This window comes from Balaenoptera ricei, chromosome 7 (genome assembly GCF_028023285.1).
Source record: "Balaenoptera ricei isolate mBalRic1 chromosome 7, mBalRic1.hap2, whole genome shotgun sequence".
Lineage (NCBI taxonomy): Eukaryota > Metazoa > Chordata > Mammalia > Artiodactyla > Balaenopteridae > Balaenoptera > Balaenoptera ricei.
In genome coordinates this window covers 69,848,671-69,861,206 of record NC_082645.1, presented here as the reverse complement: position 1 = coordinate 69,861,206, position 12,536 = coordinate 69,848,671, and the positions used below count along the sequence as shown (strand labels likewise).

The 12,536-nt window shown below is 37.7% G+C and overlaps 1 protein-coding gene across 2 annotated transcripts in view; it reads right to left on the bottom strand.

Moving 5' to 3' along the window:
• The window catches only part of PPP1R1C (protein phosphatase 1 regulatory inhibitor subunit 1C), a 130,393-nt gene that overhangs the window by 5,165 nt on the left and 112,692 nt on the right, over window positions 1-12,536 (bottom strand). The window contains exon 5 of one of the 2 annotated variants that reach the window (XM_059927287.1): window positions 354-636. The exons of the other annotated variant lie outside the window; for it this stretch is intronic. Within the exon in view, the coding sequence (XP_059783270.1) occupies window positions 548-636 (89 nt within the window). The 3' untranslated portion in view covers window positions 354-547. Of the gene's footprint in view, window positions 1-353; window positions 637-12,536 lie in introns of those variants that run through there. 2 annotated transcript variants of the gene reach the window in all.

Genomic DNA, 12,536 nt, shown 5'->3' with positions numbered 1-12,536 from the left:
TTCTATGTTGTTAAAAAGAAAATCACGGGCTTCCCTGGTGGCGCAGTGGTTGAGAATCTGCCTGCCAATGCAGGGGACATGGGTTCGAGCCCTGGTCTGGGAAGATCCCACATGCTGCGGAGCAACTAGGCCCGTGAGCCACAACTACTGAGCCTGCGTGTCTGGAGCCTGTTTGCAACAACAGAGGCCGCGATAGTGAGAGGCCCGCGCACCGCGATGAAGAGTGGCCCCTGCTCGCTGCAACTAGAGAAAGCTCTCGCACAGAAACGAAGACCCAACACAGCATAAATAAATAAATTAATTAATTAAAAAAAAAAAAAAGAAAATCACTGTTGTAAAATAAATACTTATTTTTTAATTGTAAGTAATATGGAACGATCTGTAGGTAGTTCTAAAGTTCCATCAAGGGGCCCTTCCCAGGAGGTGTATTACTACTTTGTGAGTGTGGAGAGCAGAGATGGAAGTCAAGCAGTGGTGTTCCATGGGATATTCAGAAAAGTTAATAGTTCAGTTATTCCCAAGAAGCCTTCTTGCTGCAGACCCATTATTAATGGTCCCGCTGCTCTTCTCTCTCGTTCACGCCTTCTTCTTCTTCAGGGAATGCTGATTCATTCTGGCCTTTCATATGCTTAACCCCTGAAATTATAAAAATTATGCTCAATTTATTTCTGGCAAATTCACTGCTTTGCTGCAAGAGGTAAAGAAAATGAGTGGAACGTTTTCACTGGTGTATATGTGTTTTCTCCAAGAATCTCAACAATCTAATCATATATAAACCTTTTTAATTCACTGAGGAATAAAAACACACCCAGCCCAATTTCCATTCGAAACAGAATGTCTTTTATAGTAATTACACCTTCTCCATTAAGAATTGCATCACTGCCTATTAAAAACCTGTTAACTAAAAATCTGCTCACAGGCTCTTACTGTTCCTCCTCAGGAGCAAGGAGGTGTGTGTGTGCCATTTCTGTAACTTTCAAACAACAAAAGAATCAGAATATTGTTAGTCTTCTTTAGGAATCAAAACATACAGATTTGATTCTGAAACTTTTGTATTAAAAATTCTTCAATCATTTCCCCCAAAACCTACACAGAGGAAAACCGTTGGCACACCTTTGCCTGATATATAGGCTATGTGATCTGGCCTCTACCTACCTATCTGGCCTCATTTCCACCAGCCTTTCCTGCTTCCCCCTTTCACAGTAATGTATGCTTTAACAATACTAACCTGCCCTTCCACATTACAGGTCACTCCAGGCTCCCTCAAGCCTCCATGTCTTTCTCATTCTATTCTCTCGGCCCAATAGCTTCTTCCTACTCACCCACCTGATAACCTCCCACTCATCCTGATAGCAGCTTGCCTCCTCTGTGAAGGCTCCCCCAGTTCCCCAAGTAGACCTAGCTGGGTCTTTCTCATATTTCCCCCTGCTCTTGGATCACTTTCTCTTGTATCAATTACTTTATAGAACTGTATTTGTTTACATATTTTTCTCATGAGGACAAACTTGCTGATGTCAGGATTATGGGGTTTCACTTTGGGATCCCAGGCACAGAGCCTGGCAAACAGTAGGTGCTCATTAATATTGATTGCATAAATGATTGATGGAATTAATGAGGTGACACTTTGGTATATGTCTTTGGCATTTCCACAATAATGTATATTCAGATTTTTTTCAAAATTAACTCAAATTTGGAGTATAAATCATAAGGCGACTACTACAATCATTACAAAATTATCTTTCATTTCACTTGGGTCTATTCTGTTAAAACATCCTACTAGCTGACACTCTGCATATAGTGATGCGTAACATGGAAAAGTTTATAGATTTTTATATTTTAGTAAATTGGTTTATGAGATTTTTCTAAATATTACTGAAAAACATTGCCGTTAGAATTGATAAATGAAAGGAAGTCACTGCTCATGTTTACTATGAAACAAAGAAACTAAAAAAAGGAAAAAAAAAAAGAGTGGATTTGCATGTATTGCAGTCAGCAACCTCAGAGTGCCATTTGGCAAGGAATGACACCCCTGGGCTTGGTTGTTTATCTTGCAAAAATATTTGATAAGTTGTAATAATATTTAAATACTGTAATTTCATCTGCAAACACAGATCACTCACAGTCACCATAGAGAGAAATTTGTTGTTAACAAATGGAACTTATTTCATCATGCTGTAGATTATACAGGAGAAAAAGAGGTCTAAATGCTAAGAAGGAAAGGGAGTTCAATGAGCAGCCAATCAGTCACTCAGCTGGAGTCTTACATACCTGAGTCACTAAACCTCACACCTCCAGGAGATAAATACCTGGATGGTGAAATCTAGACTTCAAGAAGATAAATGATTTGTTCAAGTTTACAAGGATAGTGTGGTTCTAAAAGAAGTTCTGACACATCATAGGCCCTCAATATATACTGACTGACTCACTCACTGACTGACTCACTGACTCACTGACTCACTGACTGAGTGAATGAAACATAAAGTTCCATTGTCAGGAGACCCCAACTCATTTTCACCTTTAGCTTTTTGGATGCTAACCTATCAATCTCTAGGATTTATTGTAGGTTTACAGTACCTACTAACCTGGTTCAAACCATCTTGGCATTCCTTTTGAAGAATTAAAGCACAGTAATCATTCAGCCACCTGCCACTCTTTCCTGAGCTAAAATTGTCTGCACCTCCCAGGATTTGCAAAGGTTCTACTGCCTCCAGGGCTCATCCCTTTTATCCTCAAAGTAACTACAGAGTAATGAAGTTGTGTTCAGACAATTTTCCTTAAATTAGGGTTAACTTAATGCCAACATTGATTTGTCTATATGAGGGAGTCAAACATTAAAAAAAATTGGTAACCAAATGTCCAACTTATTAAACCATTAATCATCCACTTCCCATACTTGACTATAGGTCTACTCACTTATTTATTTTATAATGATAATGGCCACAAAGTTATACGAGAAAGCCTTCTTTAAAGTAAAATCACTCACTTGAGCAAACCTCGGAACGGCCTTTTCTCGGTCTTATTGGAGTGTGGCATTAACTATTGCCAGGTGAAAGATTTTGATGAGGCAGGAGTAGGTGACATCACAGATCTGTTCTGCCGAACCTCTCTACAAAACCACAGATTCTTTGGTTCCCAAAGCAGTTTACACTAATGTCATCTTTCCACTGGATAATGGATGGTTGATTAATTTGTGTTTTGAATTTTTCTTTTTTCCTTTCAGCACTGTTTGTTTGGTTATAGATGCAATAAATGCTGAGATTAATGTGTGAAGTCTGTGAGAACTGTCTAATAATTTTTCTCCCCACGCCCCTCCTCCTATCCCCAAACACACATATGCTTTGTATTTAAATTTTCTTTGAAGCCTCATTCAATATTTGAGTAATTCTGGAGGTGGAAGAAAGTAACTTGCTCTGGAGGTGTTGGTGAAATTCTCAGACCCTCCTCTTCTGCCAAGTGCTAATGAACACGCAGGAAAACACCTCACCTGCACACGAACTGATTCCCAGCATGTGGTAAAGGGCCTCCTGGAGCAAGAAAGACACAGCCAGCCCTGCACTCGGGCAGAAGGCAGAGGGATCCCCAAAATGCACAGAGGCTCTTTTCTCCATAACAAAATGAACATGCAAGAAAAGGAGCCATATATAAGACAAGGATATGCAGTAGGAATACATGAAGGAGTGAAGAAAATAGAGTTTGAGGAAAAGAAAGTAGACTGAGTAAAAGAAGGAAAGGAAAAGAAAGAAATGTTGCCCCTGCACAGAACGTTCTACTCGTGCTCTTCTCCATTCTGTAGATCAGGAGGTTAAATGTGAGTTGGATGAAGTTGTAAAGTGACTAAGTGAAGAATTATGAATAATTAACCCATAAAGGGAGGCTTACATTTGGCAAACCACACATCAATATGTTTATCGATTAATTCAGAGGGGAAAAAGGCAGGTTTATCACATTTGTAGATGACATGAAACTTGGAAGAAAAGATGACACGATGAATGAAAAACTAGTATTCCAAAGAGCTGGAAAGATGGCCTAAGCAGTTAAGGTAGAGGTCAAAGGGAGTTTTGTTTTTAGGAAGGTTATTTTGGTTCTAAAAGATAGAGAATGAGGGCAACCTAGATTGAGTATAGTTAGGGATTCAGGTGACCACAATTTCAACATGACCCAGCAGAGTCACCTGTTTGTAGGAACAGAGCTCTTGGCAGTGTGGGTGGCATTTCTAACAGGAGAGTCAGCAGTTTAAGAGAGGAAACTTCTCTCTAACCATGTGTTGGTCAGACTTTTCTGGATTATGCTGCCCAATTCTGGATTCTGCATTTCAAGAGTTCCATTGAAGGAAGTAATTGAGATTAAAAGCAGTTTTATGAAATCTTTTCCGGAAGAATTGGATATGAAACTGCACTGTTTAGCAAAATTAAGAGAGGACAAAAGAGGCTGCCATTGAATTCCTAAAAGCCTGGAAAAAGAAATAAAATTTATCTAAGTGGCGACTGAGAGCAGCAATAGTGTCAATAGCTGACATTCATGTGGTGAGGGCAGAGTACAGATCTTCCTAGATTTACAATGGAGTTACATCCCAACAAACCCATTGAAGATATCATAAGTGGAAAATGCGTTTAATACACCTACCCTACCGGACATCATAGCTTAGCCTAGCCTATCTTAAACGTGCTCAGAACACTTATGTTAGCCTGTGGTTGGGCAAAATCATCTAACACAAAGCTTATTTTATAACAAAGTGTGGCATATCTCATGTGATTTATTGGCTACCATACTGAAAGTGAAAAACAGAATGGTAGTATGGGTACAGAATGGTTGTAAGTGGGAGCTGGTTGTACCTGGGAGCTGGGCTCACTGCCCCGCCCAGCATCACGAGACCATATCCTACTGCATGTCACTAGCCCAGGAAAAGATCAAAATTCAAAATTCGAAATACGGTTTCTTCTGAATGTATATTGCTTTTGCACCATGGTAAAGGCAAAAAATCTTAAATCAAACCATTGTTAAGTCAGGGACAATTGTATGGCTCAATATAAAGAAGAAAATTTCTAAACTCTTTATGTTTGCCCAGCAATAAGCACGTGAGTGAGCTCCCCGTCACTGTGTGTGTTCAAGTCAAAGCTAAATTTCCATCTCAGGCGAGAAAGAACCCTTGATTGAGTAGCAGGGAAGGCTAACAAGCTCACCAACCCTGAGATGCTATTCATATACAAAGGAGATCTGCTTTCCTACTGAAAATTTTACTTTGCTGTGAGTACTATAAGTTACAAAAAAGTAATTCTAACTTTAAATGACATAAGTGGCCCAAATCCACATTTTAAAACAATTCACATCAGGAGTAGCAAATGTAAATGGATTCATTTTCTTTTTCAACCACATACTTTAGAAGTTTGAAATCATTCTAAAGTCCTCTGGGGAATTTGTGGATGTATTTTGAGAGCCTCTGACCCTCTTGGAATTCTATTTATACTTGTTTCTGTGCCTCTTCAGGGAAGAAGGTCCATAGTTTTCAGCAGAATCTCAGAGGGGTCTCTGACTCACAAATAGTTGTGAATATGAATCCTAGTCTAATCTCTTCACTTTAAAGATGAAAGGACAATTTCAGATGGCAACATGACTTGCTTAAATTCACACTGCAATCATAGGCTGGACTGGGACACAAACCTGGGCCGCTAATTCCTACTGGGGGCTCTTCACCTGGGCCACCAGGACTCAGTCTTCCACCACTGTTATTGATCTTTTCCAAAGTTAAAACCTGAAGGAAAATGTGGTGACTCAAGATCATAAGACTTTTTTCATTATCAAATTCTTTCAACTTGTAACTGATAGATTTAGACGTAACTTTTCAGTCATTTTTGTCATCATTGCTGTTAGTGTTTTTAATAGAGTTCGTAAACAGGAAGATGTACAATTTAACTTTGCCCAGCAACATTCCCAGAATGGGACCAAGTTACAAATAATGTACACGTTATTAGAAAAGAAGCAATAGGAGTTAAATATAATAAAGTTCCTACTGTGTGTTGAGCAGGAGAGAGGCACAACTAAAAATCAGATGGGGATGTAGGTCAGGGGTGATGGCATGCACATAAATGAAGTTAATTTAATGAAGACATGTAGAAATAAAGCATTTGGAGAGTTCTGATGTGGGAAAGAAGAGCTCCAACTCAGGAGATAGTAATTTGGACAGCTGTTGACTGAGCAATACACTGGTTAGATTAAGGGAAGCAGCAAGTCTGATTTCTGTATGAGAAAACTATTTGCAAAATACATTTAACAAGCATTAGTTTTCTGAAGGCCTACTATGTACAAAAGAGTGAGTTCAGTAGAGCTATAATATGGGACATCAAGTCTCCTCAGTAAAGGCCCACCATCTCTGATTGAAAATATGCTTTGCATTTCCCAAAATGCTTTCACGTGTATTTTGTTTAATCTTCTTGTCATTCATTTATAATAAATAGCTATACATTAATATACTGAGGGTCACAGAGATCGAGTGACATATTGATTTCATCCCAAAGCTAAACACACATCATGTCCTGAACTCATCTTAAATCTATCCCTTTCTACTTCATTTGGAGTAAATTACATATAAACAGCACAGTTGATCTCTGCTCTAATACGATGACTGTTCAGTTAATATAAACTGCAAATCAACACAGGATCGTTTCACTTAACCACCCATTACTTAGAGAAGCATTTCTCTGCAGAAGAATAAATGTGTAATATGCTTCTCTCTTCATCATACATGGGAATAGGGGCAGCACGTTTATATGGTATTCATATGTATTCCTAAGTATTATATATTTATGTATATTTTACCTATCGTATATTTTACCAAAGCTGTTGCCCAAGAGTAAAACCTAGGTGAAAGATTTAGCAGGAAATGCTGAGGAGAAGATAGGGGAGGAGGTATACTTACCTGCTATCATTAGAAGTGTGAATTCAAAGAGTAATTTTGGAGAGTAATCTAGTCTCACTTATCAAAATGTAAAGTGCCCACATCTTTATCAGTAAGTCTGAGGTTGGAGCCAGGCAAGAATATGTTTTTTAATTTTGCAAGGATCCTGCTATTCAGCTTAGGGTGAGAATCACTTTGATAGACCGAGTGCCTCTTTTGCTCTCTACAGCCAAGTGCCCCTCTAATACCCCCTTTCTCTTCAAAGCTAATGCAGTCCATGAACTCAGAAGTAAAATTAAATTTTTAAGCCTACACATAATGGAGCTAAACAGTGTTGGGCAATTTCACTTTAGAAAGAGACAGAATGGCTCCCTCACCTGCCGTTCTTGACTGCCATTGATTGAACACAATAGCATATCTAAAATAAAGAATGCATCAATCAGCAGGAGTCTGTGGTTAGCCTTGAAAGCACTAAAAATAAAATAACAAAAGGAGAGTTGCATTTAAAGCCACAGAACAAATGATGCCTATGTTTTTTAAGTGTATCCACAGAAGGATGTCCTGTACTGGCATTTTAGAAGTCTCTGTCTTCTAAGGAGGGTACCTTCCTATTGAAGCAACAATGGTCACTATAGGCTACCATAGCCTTGAAATGCAGCAGGACCCTATGGTCCTTCCCCCATGTCCTCAGCCTGCATTTTGTCTGTAGAAAAACTTTAGCCAAAGAATAAGTTTAATCGGAGAAGTGAAAAAAATGCAGAAGTAAAGGAAGGCACTCAAAGAAGACCAAATAATAATAGTTTAGTCATCAAGCAAAGCCAAGGACCTTTAGTTTCTCCTCAAAGGCTATAGATAATATTCTGAACCATATCCTTTGAGCTGTTTTGTAGATACTGAAACCCCCACCAGGTGGAAGAAGTTAACTACATGATGAATCAGACTGTAGCCATGACATAAGCTGCCACAATTCTGAGAATTGGCCTCAAAGAAATGGGAACAAACCGACCCTGGAACTGAAGACTAACTGTACTTCAAACAATCAAGATGACACTGATCAGTCCACCACATGGCCAGTTTCAAGATGACTGTCAGAGATGACTGTGCTATTTCTGCATGTAGCCCCTTCCCTCCACCTATAAAAGCTCTTTCCCACTGATTGTCAGGGGGGGCAGTCAGCCTTATGGTATTAATTAAGCCACCTGTATCAAGAATCACTTTGAACATCACTGGTCTAAATGCATCAGAGATTGTCAGATTGTAAGATTTTTCACTCAAATCTCCAGTAACCCCATACTCTCTTCACACTCAGCTGATTTTTTCAGGGATAATTGAAGTAATCATTAATGAATTGACAACAGCATGGCCAAATCTACCAAGATATTTGAATCAGTGCCCATATCTCTGCCTCCTCTCATAAGCCTCACGTCTCATTTTTTTCCACCCCTCTTTTTCACAATATCTCTTACCCTTTCAAAGAATTCTCCTAAAATTATAACCTCTCTTTCCTGCATCATCAGTTTCTTCCATTCTACTAAAATAGTCCCATAACCACAAAAACAGGTTTTAATTTCTTCCATTTCAAGAAACTGTCTCTTGACTGCACTCCACCTCTAGTCACTGCCCCTTCTCTCTTCTTTAGAAAACTTTAGAGCAAAACTCATTATAGTATAATAAATAGACTGCATCACGTTATAACCTCTCCTTAACATACTCCAATCAGACTTCTATGTTCATCACTCCATTAATAGTTCTTGTCAAGTTTCCCCAACAAACTCCATCTGAGGAAATCCAGTGGTCAGTTTCACACCATTTTAGACAAAATCTTGGCAGCATTTAACATAATTGGTCACTTCTTTTTGTTGAAACACTAATTTGACCTCAAGATGACCAAACACACCTGTTTTTCCACTTACCTTATTGACTACTCCTTCTTGGTCTTTTCAGCTAGACAGTCCTACTCACTCTCACCCTACATGCCAAACAGTTCCAGGACTTGGTTATTGAATGTTTTCTCTATTTGTACTCACTTCCTAGGTGATCTCATCCAATACTATTGCTTTAAATATAATGTATAAATTGATGATTTCCAATTGTATATTATCAGTCCCAATCCCTCATCTGAGTTCAGATTCATAAAACCAACAGCCTAACTGTATTCTGACTTTTAAGTGTTTAATAGGCATTCCAAATTTAGTATATCCAAAACATGATCTTGATTCTGTCCCCAATCTTCAAACAAAGAGAAACAAGCACCTGGCCCCTACCAACCTTCTCTTTTCCAAATCTTTTCCATCTTAGTTAACAGAATATTCTCAGGCCCAGTGTATTCTTTGCCTCCTCTTGTTCCTTTCATACTCCTCTTCCAATGCATGACCAAATTTTGAAGGCTCTACATGCAAAATTGTATCCCAAGTCTAATCATTTTTCATCAGTTCCAGCACTACTACCTTAGTCCCATGCATCACTAATCTCTACCTAGAGGACTTCAATAGCCTTCTAACTTGTTTCCTCACTTTCTCTCCTTCTACCCTACAGTTAATTCTCCAAACAATTTACAGAATAATCTTTTAAAAAATTACATTTTTCTTCCAATGAAAATCTTTGATGACTTCTCATTATCTTAAGAATGAAATTCAAATGCCTCACCATAAACTTATAATCATTAAGATGCTTCATGATTAGGTTCTGTCTCCTTCTGTACTTATCTCCTTCCAACCCTCCCTCACTTGCTTGCCTACATTGGTATTTTACACAGACCTCAAACAGCCTCAGGCCTGTCTTCCTTGCTCTCTTTACTGGACTTCTCTTCTTCTGAGGGACCCACATATTTTTTTTCTTCACCACAGTTGGCCAATCAGGTCTCTGCTGAGATGTCATCATTTCAGAGAAGACCACTGACCGTCCCATCTAAAACATCCCATCTCTTTCTTTCCTTTACTTTCAGTCCACTTATGGTGATTTATCTTATTTTTTCCTTCCTTTAGAGCATTAATCACTCCCTGGTGTCATATGTCTTTATTTATGGAGTTCTGGTATGCCTCCCGCTAGAATATCAGCACCATGAAATCAGAGTCAATACTCTGTTTTGTTCGCTGACTGATCAGCAGAGCCCAGAACAATGCCTGAACATTATAGATGCTCAGTGCATTTTAAGTAAAGAAATGACTAACTTCAATCTCACTTTCTTTAAAAATATTCCCTATTCAACATATAAAGACTTTTCAACGTAGCCAAATTTTTTTTCAGATAAATGAACTTCTGCCCAATCCCTTTAAGTCACATCTCCTATAATAAATAGAAAGGTAGATTATTTTTGGCCTGGAGTTAGTTTGTTCTTCTCTGTCTCCTATAGTATTTTAGATTACCAATCTAGACTCACTTAGCAATTATGATTCTGAAACTCCACCTAGTCCAAGAAAATAGGCAGTAAATCTTAACAAAGATGGAAAGGAGAAATGGTACTTTCCCCAGTATATAATGTTGTTCTGATCACCAAACACAGTTAATTAATCCCACTGGGTACATGGCTTTCACAATATAAGTAATGTAAATGGATTTGATTAAGTATTTTGGTCTCCTCAGTGATTCTCCTGTTACTTAAAATTTTCTTTTATGGGAAAGTGCTAATCCTGATGAGTTGATAGTTACATGCAGTCTCAAAATCAGCTCAGTTCTCTCCGTATCCTGAGGCTGTTTTCCTCCCCTTTCTCTGCGGAGGGCCTCAGCTCAGTTTGTTTCTCATTACACAGCTTGCTGGCCCTGGCTGCCCGGAAGCTTCTGAATGATGAGATTGTTCTGTTTTATCCTCCGCCTGACCCAAGGACTTGCAGTTCACACGCTGAGCTTTGCAACTCTTGCTCTGACCCTGCTTTTTTTGTTCAGATTTACCATTGTTCTCATAGGCATTCTTGTGCACAGGCAGTTTTACTCTCTGACCATCCCTTTAAATAATAGCAATTCATTGTATCACCATGGGGCTCACTGACCTACTTTCTTCTTTGATTTGCTGCCCTACAGTTGGTCTATTTTACTTGTCTCCCACGTGTAAAATCACAGTCTCTCTTCTTTTTACATAGATCTTTAACAAACTCTCCTTGGATGAGCTGATACCACTTCTTTTATTTCTTTTTATTTCTTTTCAAATTTTGATTTTATTAAGAATACTTGATGCAAAGGAGCAATTATATACTCAAATTCTATAGTGAGTAGCAATTTTATATTGTTTACATGAAGAAGGAATATTAGTAATAACATTTTTGCTTAAAATGGCAATTTTCTGTTATTTCTGCTCTATAATATTCAAATGTAATAATTAGGAAAACTATGTATTTACTTACCTAATCTACTGTTTCTCAACACATGAGTATCAGTTACCAGGGGAAATTTTTTCAATACCAAAATTAGAACACTCCAACCCTGCTCAGACATTATAAATTAATTGCCCTAAAACCACGGCTTTTGAATTTCCAAATTCTTCTCTTGAAAGCAAAAACAATCTTACTTTTAGTATACATACATTGCATTCAATTTACAATCACCTTTGTATTAGAAAAATTCTAAAATTATTAATAAAAATTAATGTAAGCTTTTTCAAAAACGCTTGTTGAATTTCATTGTTTCAGAGGCAAAATTCTCTTAAAGTATGTTTATGGCTTAGCACATCCAAAATTATTTGAAATTTTTTCAGTTTGTTCCCTTAACTTACTGTGTATCTAGTCTATTTACCTTTTCTTAGATATTTATTTCATTTCTTCCTCAAATAATAGACACTACTCTGAGTGAAAAAATATATATATAAATATAAATATATAATATATAAATAAAATAAATATATATATAAAACTGAGAGTAACCATCAGATTTTTAGAGATAAAATGAAATTATTGAGAATGAACAGCACTATTATTTCTGGCTTGATACACTAACTAGAAACAGTGTCCAATTTGCTAACACAAGGTAGCTGGGCCTCTCAGAGAAGATACCAGAAGGGCCATTTGGCTAGGGCCTCTTATGCAAAACTGGCCATGATTTAGACTTTTGATATTATCTCCAAATGTTCATATAGACAATAACAGATATAGTTATTGACATATTTATTGACAAGTTTATTGACAATACTTTTTTAAAGTACCACTCATAAAACTTCGCACATACATCTGATTACTGGACCATACTACCTGGATCGTACCATGACTTATTCTTTTTTTATAAATATTATAATTATGAGTAGTTCAATTATATCATATTGTAAATTTTGTTGTCAAATGAAAATATTGACAATTCCATCATTTTTGCAATCCTGTTTTGGCATCTCTTCATTTGTTAATATAGGGAACCTCAAGAAAAGAGCATGACCAGACCCCTTTATCCTCCAGAAGGCTTTAGTAAGGGAGCCATATAAACCAATGGACATGGAAGAAGAATAGCCTGTGCTCCTGTTCTAATCCCTTCTAGTCTCCTCCCCACAAACTATATTAGCCTAGAGACCTAGATTGAGAAAAGAGCTTTTTCTCAATCATAGAAGCATGACCTTTCAGGGTCGAAAGAACTTTAAAAAGCAGTCTTGAGTTCAAAGGACAGTCCAACTGCCTCTTAACATATATACATACACACACACACACACACACACACACACACACACACA